At 54.8% G+C, this 16,402-nt stretch overlaps 1 protein-coding gene across 1 annotated transcript in view; it reads right to left on the bottom strand.

The window, feature by feature from the left end:
- Positions 1-760: 760 nt before the first annotated feature.
- SIPA1 (signal-induced proliferation-associated 1) overlaps positions 761-16,402 on the bottom strand; it is a 28,301-nt gene continuing 12,659 nt past the window's right edge. The window contains 11 exon segments of the mRNA XM_038765046.1: positions 761-1,400; positions 1,748-1,826; positions 1,988-2,042; positions 2,180-2,281; positions 2,408-2,525; positions 2,618-2,729; positions 3,397-3,618; positions 3,705-3,979; positions 7,386-7,974; positions 12,584-12,741; positions 14,034-14,137. Of these exon segments, the coding sequence (XP_038620974.1) occupies positions 1,269-1,400; positions 1,748-1,826; positions 1,988-2,042; positions 2,180-2,281; positions 2,408-2,525; positions 2,618-2,729; positions 3,397-3,618; positions 3,705-3,979; positions 7,386-7,974; positions 12,584-12,741; positions 14,034-14,137 (1,946 nt within the window). The 3' untranslated portion in view covers positions 761-1,268.

The following is a 16,402-nucleotide window of genomic DNA, read 5'->3' on the forward strand; positions in this document are numbered from 1 at the left end:
GGAGGGTTGTCCTCCTGCTTAGACCATCAAATGCCCTTAAATTGTCCCCCCACGCTCCCGACTTGCTCCCCAGTGAGTCCAGAAGAAGCGTGGCTCAGTGGAAAAGAGCACAGGCTTTGGAGTCAGAGGTCATGGGTTCAAACCCAGCTCTGCCACTTGTCAGCTGTGTGACTTTGGGCAAGTCACTTAACTGCTCTGTGCCTGTTACCCCATCTGTAAAATGGGGATTAAGACTGTGAGCCCCATGTGGGTCAATCCGATCACCTTGAGCTTAGAACAGTGCTTTGCACATAGTAAGCGCTTAATAAATGCCATTATTATTATTAGTAACCCATTAAAGACCTCACAGCCATGAGCAAATCCATCTTCTCCTTAAACGGGTGGGTATTTTCCTCCTGTCAGGGCTGGCCCGTGGGAACAAATTCCTGATGTATGCCAGCTGCCGGGTGAAGAAGACCTTTCTCTGATTCGCTTGGATGGAACCCATGGCTGCCCCATTCCCGCCCCCTCCCTGCCCCTTCCGCCCTCAGGGGCCAGGGATTCACCTGGTATTCCCCAATCCAGGCCCTGGAGCTGGGCACTGGCTCTTGGGGGTCACAGCCAGCCTGGAAAGGTGATGAAAACCGCCCCCATCCCTGCGGTCTTCCCCACCACCCCCAGAAGAAAACCTGGCAGGGTTAACCCCTCAAAGGCCAGGTTCCCTTGAGTTTCAGAGCCTCTTCCCACCCCTCCGACCCCGGGCTCAGTCGGACTCAGAAACTGGGGTGACTTTTTATTCCCCCGAATCTTATCCCTCGACAAAAATATTTACAAACAGGGGGAGGCCGGGGGAAGGGCTAGGAGGGAGATCCTGAGGAAGGCAATGTGGTCCTGAGGAAGGCAGTGTTGTCCTGAGAACCAGGGTGTGGGAGGTGAGATGGGTATGTCACCCCTAAGAGACAGAGTTGTGGGAAGTCCTGTCACAGGAGACACTCCCAGCCCCTCCAGGGGCTTTTCCTGAGGCTGTTTTTTGGGGGGCTTGGGGATGGGGGGGAGGCGGAGGAGTGAGAAATGAGGAAGGGAAGAAGGCGGTTGGTGGGTGGGGGGGGGGTCAAAGTTTCACAGTTTCACTGATGCTTCCCCCCAGGCAGACAGGGGCCCGGGGCTTTGGGGCTGGCCATTTCGGTAGCTCAGGGGACCAGGTGACCGCTCCCGCCCGCCCCCGGGCCCCGGTCCGGTGACTTTCCCTGTCCCTCGTCTGTGCTGGGCCGAGGGTCAGGGGGCGAGGGTCAGGGGGCGGGGGAGCCCAGCTGCTGGGAGGTGCAGAGCAGGCGGGCGGCGGCGTTCTGGGACTGCAACCTGAGGTTGTTGCTGCGGAGGCTCCGCACCTCCTCTTGCAGGGCCACTTTGTCGGCCTTCTCCTGAGACAGCCGGGGAAGGGGGCAGTCAGGGCGGCTCTGCCCCTTCTCCCCCTGGGCCCCGTCTCCCCCCAGCTAACCCTACTCCCTCCCCATCGATTCGATTTATCAACCGTCCACTGAGCGCGGAACACTGCGCTGAGCACTTGGGAGAGGACGAGGAGCTAGCAGACACGATCCCTACCCTCAAGGAGCTTCCAGTCTACCGTGTGCTATACTGAGCACTTGGGAGAGGATGGTAGAGTGAGGAGAGGCAATCCCAGCCCTCGAGGAGCTCACATCCTTCTCTCCCGGTGGTGTCCTGCCCCCTTCCTCGACTTCCACCCTCTCTCCCGTCCAACGCCTCTCACCTTCTCCAGGTCTTCCTGTAATTTCTTGAGCGTCAGCTCGAGGAGAGAGACCCTTTCGGAGAGGCTCCCGGGGTACAGCCTGTGGGGAGAGGGGCCGGGTCTGGGAACGGGGCACTGCCCAGACCGAGATGGGGAGCCCCTCGGCGCCCACCCCCAAGGGGGAGGAAGTGGACGCGGGTTGAAGCCCACCCCACGGGGGGTCGGCTGGGCCTCCACCCACCGCCCCAGCTGCATCCTTACTCGGGCTCAGCTTTTGGGGGATCCCCGGGGTCCCCGTTCTCTGGTACCTGCTGACCTGTGTGGGGAGAAGGCAGAGCAGACAGGGTGAGGGTAGGGGCAGGGAGAGGAACACGCCCACCTCCAGCCCTCCTCGACCACCTCAAGGCCCTGAGTCGCCTCACCCTTCCTCTCCCCGGCCCCACGCCCTCTCACCCTCCTTGGACAGAGCCTCTAGGATACTGTTGCAGGTGGAGGCGATTTCGGAGATGGACTTCCACTCCTCTTCCATCGGCTCCACTCGCGCCTCCGACATGACTGAAAGGACAGGCGGCGGGCGGGGGGGGGGGTCACGTCTTTCCCACCGGCCGGGGACCCTGAGCCGCCCCACGCGGGGGTCTCCCCTCGCCCTCCCGCGGGCCGGTCTCCCGGGGTGCCACTCACGCTTACTGACGGAGTTGCGCAAGGAGAGGGTCCGAGGGAGGAGGGTCTCGCTCAGCTCGGAGGGGGGCTGGGAACCCCCAGCCTTGTCATCCCAGTTCCCGGGCATCCTGGGAACATCCTGCAGGGACAGGGAGCCCAAGACTGGCAGTCAGAGGGAGAGGGACGACTCCCTACCCATCCCCCTCCACCCCTTTACCCACGGTCCCCTACCTGATCTGGAGGCTTCTCCCCTTCCTGGCTCAGAGGGGGCAGCTTGGGGGTGGTGGCCAGGAGCAGGTCCGGGGTGACGTCCGGGAGAACCGGGACTTCTTCCGCTGGGGAGCTGAGGAGGCAAGCCGGGAAGTGGGGTGAGGAAAATTGTGGGGGGCGGTGGGCACGTCCTCCGAGGGGGAGCTGAGGAGAGGGCAGGAAGAGGGGTTGGATGAGCCAGTAGTGGGGAAGGTGGGTGAGATGAAGGGATGTGAACTTTGACCTAAGGTATCTGGCCATTGACTCCTGCCCGACATCCTGCCTCTGGCCTGAAATTCCCTCCTTCCCTCCTCAAATCTCTCCTCCTACTTCAAAGCCTTAGCTTCAAAGGAGATGAAGGCCCATCTCCTCCACGAGGCCTGCCCTAACACCCCCTTTCCTCTTCTCCCACTCCCTTCTACATCGCCCTGACTTGCTCCCTTTGTTCCCCCTCCCATCCCAGCCCCACACCACTTCTGTCCCTATCTGTCATTTATCGATTTCTATCAATATCCGTTTCCCCGGCCCCAGCCCCCCGTCTAGACTGTAAACTCGATTGCAGGCGGGGAATCCGTCTGTTGATTGTTGCGCTGTCCTCTCCCGAGCAGTAAGTGCTCAACAGATCCGACCGAAGGGATGAAAGGAGTGCGGTCAGGGACACAGATGTCCACCCATCCGTTCCCCTCCAATGCTGGAGGCCCGGCTCTGCACCGCAGACGAGGTCCCTCCCCGGTAGGGAACAGAAAGGGTCGGTGGCTGACCCGCTTGGGGTGGGCCTGCTTTGGCTGTGCAGGAACTCGGTCCTTTCCTCGGCCAGGCCTGGCGGCGGGCCGGGGGCCGGGGACGCCTGGGCCCCGGCGTCGTGCAGGTGGAGGGAGCGCAGCAGCTGCAGCGTGGCCCCCGGGGGGTCGTCGGAACCGGTCCCTGAGCCGCCCCGACGGCTGGGCTCCTGCAAGGACCGCACGTACAGCTCGGAGAAACTCCTGCGGGAGGAGGAGCGGGCAGGTGGGAGCCGGGCCCGAGGCCCGGCGCGGCCCTCCCTCTCCCAGGCCTGGCACCGGGCACTGACCTGCGGGGTCGGCCCCCCTCGTCGGGGGGCAGGACGGTGACGGAGACCTTGGGAGCGGAGCGGAGCAGGTGGGCGGCGGCCTGGGGTCCCAGCTGGGGCAGGGTCCGGCCGCAGACCCGCAGCAGGCGGGCCCCGGGCCGCAGCCCCACCGTCTCGGCGAAGGAGAAGCGCTCCACGCGGATGACGAAGCCCTCGGCGTCCGCCTCGAAGCCCAGCCGGCCTTGGCACTCGCGGGTCACCCCCATTTCTCGCGTCTCACAGCCCCGGCTCACTAGCTGCAGGGGGTAAGGGGAGAGGTGTTCTGTGTGGGTAATAATAATAATAATAATAATAATAATAATGGCATTTATAAAGCGCTTACTATGTGCAAAGCACTCTTCTAAGCGCTGGGGGTATTACAACATGATCAGGTTGTCCCCTATGGGGCTCACAATCCTAATCCTCATTTTACAGATGAGGTAACTGAGGCTCAGAGAAGTGAAGTGATTTGCCCAAAGTCACGCAGCCGACAAGTGGTGGAGCCGGGATTTGAACCCATGACCTCTGACTCCAAAGCCCGGGCTCTTTCCACTCTTTCCGCTTGTACTTGCCAAGCGCTTCGTGCAGTGCTCTGCACGCAGTTTAAGAGCTCGATCAATCAATCAATCGTATTTATTGTGTTGCAGAGCACTGTACTAAGCGCTTGGGAAGTACAAGTTGGCAACATATAGAGACAGTCCCTACCCAACAGTGGGCTCACAGTCTAAAAGCGAATGAATGAACGAATGAATGGGGCGGTGGGGGGGGGGGGGGCGGGCCTCTCCGGCCCCATCCCCAGACAGGTCTCCCTCTGAAGGGGGTAAGTTGAGGTCTTTTTCTCAAACTCCAGGCCCTTTCGCTAGCCTCTCCCGGGCTGGCTAACAGCCTGCAGCCCTGCCTGGGGCCTGGAAAGGGAGAGGGTGATGGGGGACAGGATGATGAAGGGGGAGAGGGTGAGAATAATAAATAATAATAATGATGGTATTTGTTAAATGCTTACTATCTGCCGCTGTTCCAAGCGCTGGGGTGGATACAAGGCTACTCAGGTTGTCCCACATGGGGCTCACAGTCTTGATCCCCTTTTACAGATGGGGTAACTGAGGCACAGAGAAGTTATACGGCTTGACCAGAGTCCCATAGCTGACAAGTAGCGGAGTCGGGAGTAGAGCCTGTGACCTCCGACTCCCAAGCCCGGGCTCTTGCCACTAAGCTACGCTGCTTCTCCGATGATGGGGGAGATGATGATGATGATGATGGGGGAGGGAAGGGGGAACTGCGGCCCCCGGGCTATGCTGGCCAGGGCCGGGATCTCTCATCATCATCATCATCATCAATCGTATTTATTGAGCGCTTACTATGTGCAGAGCACTGTACTAAGCGCTTGGGAAGTACAAATTGGCAACATATAGAGACAGTCCCTACCCAACAGTGGGCTCACAGTCTAAAAGGGGGGGACAGAGAACAAAACCAAACATACTAACAAAATAAAATAAATAGAATAGATATGTACAAATAAGAGTAATAAATACGTACAAACATATATACATATATACAGGTGCTGTGGGGAAGGGAAGGAGGTAAGATGGGGGGGATGGAGAGGGGGACGAGGGGGAGAGGAAGGAAGGGGCTCAGTGTGGGAAGGCCTCCTGGAGGAGGTGACCTCTCAGCAGGGCCTTGAAGGGAGGAAGAGAGCTAGCTTGGCGGATGGGCAGAGGGAGGGCATTCCAGGCCCGGGGGATGACGTGGGCCGGGGGTCGATGGCGGGACAGGCGAGAACGAGGCCTAACGGTGAGGAGATTAGCGGCGGAGGAGCGGAGGGTGCGGGCTGGGCTGGAGAAGGACAGAAGGGAGGGGAGGTAGGAGGGGGCGAGGGGATGGATAGATGGACAGCCTTGAAGCCCAGGGTGAGGAGTTTCTGCCTGATGCGCAGGTTGACAGGCAGCCCCTGGAGATTTTTGAGGAGGGGAGTAATATGCCCAGAGCATTTCTGGACAAAGACAATCCGGGCAGCGGTGTGAAGTATGGATTGAAGTGGAGAGAGACACGAGGAAGGGAGATCAGAGAGAAGGCTGGTGCAGTAGTCCAGACGGGATAGGATGACAGCTTGAATGAGCAGAGTAGCGGTTGGGATGGAGAGGAAAGGGCGGAGCTTGGCGATGTTGCGGAGCTGAGACCGGCAGGTTTTGGTCACGGCTTGGATGTGAGGGGTGACCCGGGACCAGTCCCGCCGCCACTTCCCCCCGATCCTCTGAAGTTGCAGGAAGCAGCAGCCCCTCTTCCAGGCCTGCCCCCGCCTCACCACAGTTTTGCCCATGTTCTTAGCAGCAGCCCAAAAAACCCTGCCCCCAGTTCCCCTTTCCCACCAAAGCCCCGTCCCCAACCCCCCTTTCCCACCCCCAACCCCCCTTTCCCACCAAAGACCCGCCCCCAACCCCCTTTTAATAATGATGGTATTTGTTAAGCGCTCACTATGCGCAAAGCACTGTTCTAAGAGCTGGGGAGGCTACAAGGGGAGCAGGTTGTCCCACGGGGGGCTCACAGTTTTCATCCCCATTTGACAGATGAGGGAACTGAGGCCCAGAGAAGTGAAGTGACATGCCCAAAGTCACACAGCTGACAGTTGGTGGAGTCGGAATTTGAACCCATGACCTCTGACTCTTTTCCCACCAAAGCCCCGCCCCAAACCCCCCTTTTAATAATGATGGTATTTGTTAAGCGCTATGTGCAAAGCACTGTTCAAAGCGTTGGGGAGGTTACAAGGTGACTGTCTCTATATGTTGCCAATTTGTACTTCCCAAGTGCTTAGTCCAGTGCTCTGCACACAGTAAGCGCTCAATAAATACGATTGATGATGATGATGATGATCAGGTTGTCCCACGGGGGGGGCTCACAGTTTTCATCCCCATTTGACAGATGAGGGAACTGAGGCCCAGAGAAGTGAAGTGACTTGGCCAAAGTCACACAGCTGGCAGTTGGCGGAGCCGGGATTTGAACCCATGACCTCTGACTCTTTTCCCAACAAAGCCCCGCCCCCAACCCCCCTTTTAATAATGATGGTATCTGTTAAGCGCTTACTATGCGCAAAGCACTGTTCTAAGAGCTGGGGAGGTTACAAGGTGATCAGGTTGTCCCACAGGGGGCTCACAGTTTTCATCCCCATTTGACAGATGAGGGAACTGAGGCCCAGAGAAGTGAAGTGACTTGCCCAAAGTCACACAGCTGGCAGTTGGCGGAGCCGGGATTTGAACCCATGACCTCTGACTCTTTTCCCACCAGAGCCGTGCCTCCAAACCCCCAGACCTGTAGCTAGGCGTTCTCTCCCTGCGGCCCACCCAAGCACCGCTCACCCCCACCCACCCCCTCCGCAGCCCACCCACAATTTCACCCGGCTTCCCACCACGGCCACCCCAAGCCCTACCCCTCGCCCCCTCCTCTCCCACTCCAAGCCCCCCCCCCAACCCACCAACTGTCCCCCCAAGCCCCAGCCCTCGCCCCCACCTCCGCCCCACCCTATAACACCTCCTTTCCCAGTTGAGTCCCACTCCTCATCCTCTAACTCTCCCCCCCAAGCCTCCTCTCTCCCTCCAGCCCTGCCCCTCACCCCCGAAGCCCCCCCCTTGGGCCGCTTCTCCCCCCCGCCCCGCTTCAGCCCTCCCGCCTCACCTGAAGCCGGGCCACGATCTCCCCGACGGCGGCGCCGGGCGGCCCGTCCAGCCGCAGGGTGAGACACTCGCCGGGTCCGTGGAAGAGGTCCAGGCGGTGGTCGGAGAAAGTCCAGGCCAGGACGTCTCGGCAGGAGCAGTTGAAGACGACGCGCCCGTCGCGGGGCGACACGAGGACCAGGGTCTCCGCGGACAGGCCCAGGAGGCAGGGCACCTCGGCCGCCCCCTCCTCTCCGCCGCCCCCCGGGGATGCCCGCACCCCCCACACCAGGGCCCCCGTGGCCTGCAGCTCGGCGCCGGGGCCCCGGGCCCGCTCCCGCTTCCGGCTCCCCAGGGAGAGCAGTCCGAAGCGTGAGGCCGAGTCCAGTGACATGGTGGTCACCTCGTTGGTGGCCAGCTCCAGGAGGTACTGGTGCCGCGTGCGGGCGGCCATGGCGTGGAACTTGCGGGCTTGGCTGGTCGCCTGCTCCCCGTTCAGGGCCTTGGCTAGCAGGAAGGCCCGGAAGGCCGGCGAAGCCGGGAAGGGGCCCCCGCCGGGCGGCAGGGCCGGCCCGAAGGCCGGGGTGTCCTGGGTGCGACTCACGGCCACCCTGCGGAGAGGGGAAGGGGGGGCCGGGGTCAGCGCCGCCGCCGCCGGAGGGCCCTCAGTCGATCACATTTATTGAGCACTTATCATGTGCAGAGCCACTGCACTAACCACTTGGGAGAGGACAATATATATATATATGCTTGTACATATTTATTACTCTATTTATTTTACTTGTACATATCTATTCTATTGATTTTATTTTGTTAGCATGTTTGGTGTCGTTCTCTGTCTCCCCCTTTTATCAACATCATCATCACCAATCGTATTTATTGAGCGCTTACTGTGTGCAGAGCACTGGACTAAGCGCTTGGGAAGCGCAAATTGGCAACATACAGAGACAGTCCCTACCCAGCAGTGGGCTCACAGTCTAAAAGGGGGAGACAGAGAACAAAACCAAACATACTAACAAAATTAAATAAATAGAATAGATAGGTACAAGTAAAATAGAGTAATAAATATGTACAAACATATATACAGGTGCTGTGGGGAAGGGAAGGAGGTAAGATGGGGGGATAGAGAGGGGGATGAGGGGGAGAGGAAGGAAGGGGCTCAGTCTGGGAAGGCCTCCTGGAGGAGGTGAGCTCTCAGTAGGGCCTTGAAGGGAGGAAGAGAGCTAGCTCTCTTTTAGACTGTGAGCCCACTGTTGGGTAGGGACTGTCTCTATATGTTGCCAACTTGGACTTCCCAAGCGCTTAGTCCAGTGCTCTGCACACAGTAAGCGCTCAATAAATACGATTGATGATGATAATGAACAATTTAACAGACTCATTCCCTGCCCACAATGAGCTCACAGTCTAGAGGGGGAGACGGACATTAATATCAATCAATCAATCAATCGTATTTATTGAGCGCTTACTGTGTGCAGAGCACTGGACTAAGCACTTGGGAAGTACAAGTTGGCAACATATAGAGACAGTCCCTACCCAACAGTGGGGGATAGATTCTATTTGTTCTGACGATTTTGACACCTGTCTACATGTTTTGTTTTGTTGTCTGTCTTCCCCTTCTAGGCTGTGAGCCCGTTATTGGGTAGTGACCGTTTCTATGTGTTGCCGACTTGTACTTCCCAAGCGCTTAGTACAGTGCTGTGCACACAGTAAGGGCTCAATAAATACGATTGAATGAATGAATACATAAATGATGTGGGGCTGTGTGGGGGGAACGAATAAAGGGAGCAAGTCAGGGCGATGCAGAAGGGAGCTGAAGAAAAGGAAAAGAGGGCTTAGTCTGGGAAGGCCTCTTGGAGGAGATGGGCCTTCAATAAGGCTTTGAGGGTGGGGAGAGTCATTGTCTGTGGGCTATGAGGAAGGAGGGCGTTCCAGGCCAGAGGCAGTAGGGTGGCGAGAGGTCAGCGGTGAGATAGACGAAGTCGAGGTAAAGTGAGTAGGTCGGCGTTAGAGGTATTTGTTAATACCTCTAGAGGTATTAACCTCTAGACAAATACCTTTAGAGGTATTTGTTACACTCTACATGTCCGAGACTGAACTCCTTTTCTTCCCTCCCAAACCCTGCCCTCTCCCTGACTTTCCCATCACTGTTGACGGCACTACCATCCTTCCCGTCTCACAAGCCCGCAACCTTGGTGTCATCCTGACTCCGCTCTCTCGTTCACCCCTCACATCCAAGCCGTTACCAAAACCTGCTGGTCTCAGCTCCGCAACATCGCCAAGATCCGCCCTTTCCTCTGCATCCAAACCGCTACCCTGCTCGTTCAAGCTCTCATCCTATCCCGTCTGGATTACTGTTTCAGCCTCCTCTCCGATCTGCCATCCTCCTGTCTCTCCCCACTTCAATCCATACTTCACGCCGCTGCCCGGATCGTCTTTGTGCAGAAACGCTCTGGGCGTGTTACTCTCCTCCTCAAAAATCTCCAGTGGCTACCAATCAACCTACGCATCAGACAGAAACTCCTCACCCTGGGCTTCAAGGCTGTCCGTCCCCTCGCCCCCTCCTACCTCACCTCTCTTCCCTCCTTCTCCAGCCCAGCACGCACCCTCCGCTCCTCTGCCGCTTATCTCCTCACCGTGCCTCGTTCTCACCTGTCCCGCCGTCGACCCCCAGCCCACATCCTCCCCCTGGCCTGGAATGCCCTCCCTCTCCCCATCCGCCGCGCTAGCTCTCTTCCTCCCTTCAAAGCCCTACTGAGAGCTCACCTCCTCCAGGAGGCCTTCCCACACTGAGCCCCCTCCTTCCTATCTCCCTCCTCCCCCTCCCCCCCACCTTACCTCCTTCCCCTCCCCACAGCACCTGTATATAAGTATATATGTTTGTACGTATTTATTACTCTATTTTATTTGTACATATTTATTCTATTTATTTTATTTTGTTAACATATTTTGTTTTGTTCTCTGTCTCCCCCTTCTAGACTGTGAGCCCACTGTTGGGTAGGGAGTCCTTTGAGGACTCCTCCTCCCCCTCCCATCCCCTTACTGTAGGGTTCCTCAAGGGTCAGTTCTTGGTCCCCTTCTGCTCTCTATCTACACTCACTCCATTGGTGAACTTATTTCTAGACTGTGAGCCCACTGTTGGGTAGGGACCGTCTCTAGATGTTGCCAACTTGTACTTCCCAAGCGCTTAGTACAGTGCTCTGCACACAGTAAGCGCTCAATAAATACGATTGAATCAATGAATGAATGAATGAATGAATGAATGGACACCCAAATCTACATCTCTGCCCCTGCACTCTCTCCCTCCCTCCAGGCTCATATCTCCTCCTGCCTTCAGAACATCTCCATCTAGATGTCTGTCCACCATCTAAAGCTCAACATGTCCAAGACTGAGCTCCTTATCTTCCCTCCCAAACCCTGTCCTCGCCCTGACTTTCCCATCTCTGTTGACGGCACTACCATCCTTCCCGTCTCACAAGCCCACAACCTTGGTGTCATCCTTGACTCCCCTCTCTCATTCACCCCACACATCCAATTCGTCACCGAAACCTGCTGGGTCTCACCTCTGCAACATCACCAAGATCCACCCTTTTCTCTCCATCCAAACCGCTACCTTGCTGGTTCAATCTCTCATCCTATCCCGACTGGATCACTGCATCGGCCTCCTCTCTGATCTCCCATCCTCCCGTCTCTCCCCGCTTCAGTCTACACTTCACTCTGCTGCCCTGATTATCTTTGTACAGAAACGCTGTGGGCATGCCACTCCCCTCCTCAGAAGTCTCCAGTGGTTGCCTACCAACCTTCGCATGAAGCAAAAACTCCTCACTATTAGCTTCAAAGCTGTCCATCCCCTCTCCCCCTCCTACCTCACCTCCCTTCTCTCCTTCTCCAGCCCAGCCCGCACCCTCCGCTCCTCCGCCGCTAATCTCCTCACCGTTAGGCCTCGTTCTCGCCCGTCCCGCCATCGACCCCCGGCCCACGTCATCCCCCGGACCTGGAATGCCCTCCCTCTGCCCATCTGCCAAACTAGCTCTCTTCCTCCCTTCAAAGCCCTACTGAGAGCTCACCTCCTCCAGGAGGCCTTCCCAGACTAAGCCCCCCCCTTATCCTCTCCTCCTCCTCCCCTCCCCATCGCCCCCACTCTCTCCCTCTGCCCTACCCCCTTCCCCTCCCCACAGCACTTGTGTATATTTGTACATATTACTCTATTTTATTAACAATGTGTAAGTATCTGTAAATCTATTTAGTTTGATGGCATTGACACCTGCCTACTTGTTCTGTTTTGCTGTCTGTCTCCCCCTTCTAGACTGTGAGCCTGTTGTTGGGTAGGGGCTGTCCCTATATTCATTCATTCATTCATTCAATCGTATTTACTGAGCGCTTACTGTGTGCAGAGCACTGTACTAAGCGCTTAGGAAGTACAAGTTGGCAACATATAGAGACGGTCCCTACCCGACAACGGGCTCACAGTCTAGAAGGGGGAGACAGAGAACAAAACAAAACATGTGGACAGGTGTCAAGTTGTCAGAATAAATAGAAATAAAGCGAGATGCACATCGATAACAAAACAAATAGAACAGTAAACATGTACAAGTAAAATAAATAGAGTAATAAATCTGTACAAACATATATAAATCTGTACAAACTGGGTCAGTGGAAAGAGCGTGGGCTTTGGAGTCAGAGGTTATGGGTTCAAATCCCGGCTCCGCCAATTGTCAGTTGTGTGACTTTGGGCAAGTCACTTAAATTCTCTGTGCCTCAGTTACCTCATGGGCTCATTCATTTTACAGTCCCCTCATCTGTAAAATGGGGATGAAGACTGCGAGCCCCCTGTGGGACAACCTGATCACCTTGTAACCTCCTCAGTGCTTACAACAGTGCTTTGCGCATAGTGAGCGCTTAATAAACGCCATCATTATTATTGTTATATACAGGTGCTGGGGGGAGGGGAAGGAGGTAGGGCGGGGGATATGGGGAGGAGGAGAGGAAAAAGGGGGCTCAGTCTGGGAAGGCCTCTAAATGTTGCCGAATTATACTTTCCAAGTAACTTAGTACAGTGCTCTGCACACAGTAAGCACTCAATAAATACAGCCAGATGTTGAATGAATTGGAGTTTCTGGTTTCGGAAGCTGTAATAAACACCCACCTACACACCTCCCTACCCCGAGGGCGGCTGGTTGTGGGGCAGAGCCGGGCCAGTCCCTCCCGCCCCGGGCCCCGCACCTGTAGGTAGTATGGGCAGTGCAAGGAGCGTGTGCCCGCACCACCAGGAAGACGTGCTGGAAGTGGGAGCGGATGGTACTCGGGCAGAAGGGCTTGGCACCCGGCTCCTGGAACACGATGGTCACGATGTCGTTGCCGATGTGACGTTTCCTCAGGAGCTGTGGGGCGGAGGGGGTCGGTCAATCAATCAATCAATCAATCGTGTTTATTGAGCGCTTACTGTGTGCAGAGCACTGGACTAAGCGCTTGGGAAGTCCAAGTCGGCAACACATAGAGACGGTCCCTACCCAACACCGGGCTCACAGTCTAGATGGGGGAGACAGAGAACAAAACCAAACATACTAACAAAATAAAATAAATAGAATAGATATGTACAAGATAATAAATAAATAAATGGAGTAATAAATATGTACAAACATATATACATATATCATCATCATCAATCGTATTTATTGAGCGCTTACTGTGTGCAGAGCACTGGACTAAGCGCTTGGGAAGTACAAGTCGGCAACACATAGAGACAGTCCCTACCCAACAGCGGGCTCACAGTCTAGACGGGGGAGACAGAGAACAAAACCAAACATACTAACAAAATAAAATAAACAGAATAGATATGTACAAGATAAATAGAGTAATAAATATGTACAAACATATATACATATATCATCATCATCATCAATTGTATTTATTGAGTGCTTACTGTGTGCAGAGCACTGTACTAAGCACTTGGGAAGTACAAATTGGCAACATACAGAGACGGTCCCTACCCAACAGTGGGCTCACAGTCTAAAAAGGGGAGACAGAGAACAAAACCAAACATACTAACAAAATAAAATAAATAGAATAGGTAGGTACAAGATAAATAGAGTAATAAATATGTACAAACATATATACGAGCCCCTTCCTTCCTCTCCCCCTCGTCCCCGTCTCCATCACCCCCATCTTACCTCCTTCCCTTCCCCACAGCACCTGTATATAGGTATATATGTTTGTACATATTTATTACTCTATTCATTTATTTATTTATTTTACTTGTACATATCTATTCTATTTATTTTATTTTGTTAGCATGTTTGGTTTTCTTCTCCGTCTCCCCCTTTTAGACTGTGAGCCCACTGTTGGGTAGGGACTGTCTCTATATGTTGCCAATTTGTACTTCCCAAGCGCTTAGTCCAGTGCTCTGCACACAGTAAGCGCTCAATAAATACGATCGATGATGATGATGATATACATATATACAGGTGCTGTGGGGAAGGGAAGGAGGCAAGATGGGGGGGATGGAGAGGGGGACGAGCGGGATTCCGAACGCCCCCCCGAACCCGGGCCCCTTCCCCGCATCACGATCCTGGCTCCCTCCCGGTATCCATCCCGTCCCCTCCGCCTCTCCCAATTCCGCGCCCTCCCCTGATGGCTGGAGTCCCGTCTCCCCCAGCTCCAGTTGTCCCCGTACCTGCTGCTGGTTGTTGGGGGTGTAGGGCAGCATAGTGGAGACGTGGAACATGATCTCGTGGTCCTGGTAGGTGGTGTAGAGGGAGTGGGTCCCCGTGGAGTCCGCTGCGGAGGGGAGGGGAGAGGCACTCAGTACAGTACGGGCACTTGGAGAAGCAGCGCGGCTCGGTGGAAAGAGCCCGGGCTTTGGAGTTGGAGGACACGGGTTCATTCAGACTGTGAGCCCACTACTGGGTAGGGACTGTCTCTATATGTTGCCAACTTGTACTTCCCAAGCGCTTAGTCCAGTGCTCTGCACACAGTAAGCGCTCAATAAATACGATTGATGATGATGATTCAATCGTATTTATTGAGCGCTTCCTGTGTGCAGAGCACTGGACTAAGCGCTTGGGAAGTACAAGTCGGCAACATAGAGAGACGGTCCCTACCCAACAGCGGGCTCACAGTCTAGAAGGGGGAGACAGACAACAAAACAGAACGTATTAACAAAATAAAATAAATAGAATAAATTCATTCTTTCATTCATATTTATTGAGCGCTTACTGTGTGCAGAGCACTGGACTAAGCGCTGGGAAAGGACAAGTTGGCAACATATAGAGATGGTCCCTACCCAACAGCGGGCTCACAGTCTAGAATGGGGAGACAGACAACAAAACAGAACATAGAATAAATATGTACAACAATAATGGCATTTGTTAAGCGCTTACTGTGTGCAGAGCACTGTTCTAAGCGCTGGGGGTGATCAAGTCGCCCCACGTGGGGCTCACAGTCTTAATCCCCATTTTACAGATGAGGTAACTGAGGCTCCGAGAAGTTAAGTGGCTTGCCCAAGGTCACACAGCAGACATGTGGTGGAGTTGGGATTCAAACCCGTGACCTCCAAATCCAAAGCCCGTGCTCTTTCCACTGAGCCACGCATAATAAATAAAACAAATAAAATAAATAGAGTAATAAATACATACAAACATATATACAGGTGCTGTGGGGAGGGGAAGGAGGTAGGGCGGGGGGATGGGGAGGGGGAGAGGAAGGAGGGGGCTCAGTCTGGGAAGGCCTCCTGGAGGAGGTGGGCTCTCAGTAGGGCTCTGAAGATCAAATCCCGACTCTGCCAATTGCCAGCTGTGTGACCTTGGGCAAGTCATTTCACTTCTCCGGGCCTCAGTTCCCTCATCTGTAAAATGGGGATGAAGACTGGGAGCTCCCCAGGGGACAACCTGATCACCTTGTAACCTCCCCAGTGCTTAGAACAGTGCTTTGCACATAGTAAGCGCTTAACAAATGAAATCATCATTAGGTGGTGTAGAGGGAGTGGGTCCCCGTGGAGTCTGCTGGGGGCAGGAGAGGGGAGAGGCACTTAGTACAGTACAGGCACTTAGAGAAGCAGCGTGGCTCAGTGGAAAGAGCCCGGGCTTTGGAGTTGGAGGTCACGGGTTCAAATCCCAACTCCGCCAATTGCCAGCTGTGGGACTTTGGGCAAGTCACTTCACTTCTCTGGGCCTCAGTTACCACATCTGTAAAATGGGGCTGAAGACTGTGAACCCCCCCGGGACAACCTGATCACCTTGTAACCTCCCCAGCGCTTTGAACAGTGCTCTGCACATAGTAAGCAGCGTGGCTCAGTGGAAAGAGCCCGGGCTTTGGAGTTGGAGGTCACGGGTTCAAATCCCAACTCCGCCAATTGCCAGCTGTGGGACTTTGGGCAAGTCACTTCACTTCTCTGGGCCTCAGTTACCACATCTGTAAAATGGGGCTGAAGACTGTGAACCCCCCGTGGGACAACCTGATCACCTTGTAACCTCCCCAGCGCTTAGAATGGTGCTTTGCACATAGTAAGCGCTTAACAAATGCTATCATTATTATGATTATTACTACAGTGCTCCACGCAGGGCAAGCACTCAATGAATACCATCACAGCACCTGCATATATGTATATATGTTTGTACGTATTTATTACTCTATTTATTTTACTTGTACATATTTATTCTACTTATTTTATTTTATTAATATGTTTTGTTTTGTTATCTGACTTCCCCTTCTAGACTGTGAGCCCACTGTTGGGTAGGGACCATCTCTATAGGTTGCCAACTTGGACTTCCCAAGCGCTTAGTCCAGTGCTCTGCACACAGTAAGCGCTCAGTAAATACGATTGAATGAATGAATGAATGAAATCCGGCATACGACTCTCCCCCCCTTCAAAGCCTGATTGAAGGCACATCTCCTCCAAGACTCCTTCCCTGACTAAGCCCTCCTTTCCTTTTCTCCCACTCCCTTCTTCATCCCCCACAGGTGCTTCTTCTAAACTGCGAGCCCACTGTTGGGTAGGGGCCGTCTCTAGATGTTGCCAACTTGGACTTCCCAAGCGCTTAGTCC

The sequence above is a fragment of the Tachyglossus aculeatus genome, chromosome 22 (genome assembly GCF_015852505.1).
Source record: "Tachyglossus aculeatus isolate mTacAcu1 chromosome 22, mTacAcu1.pri, whole genome shotgun sequence".
Taxonomy (NCBI): domain Eukaryota; kingdom Metazoa; phylum Chordata; class Mammalia; order Monotremata; family Tachyglossidae; genus Tachyglossus; species Tachyglossus aculeatus.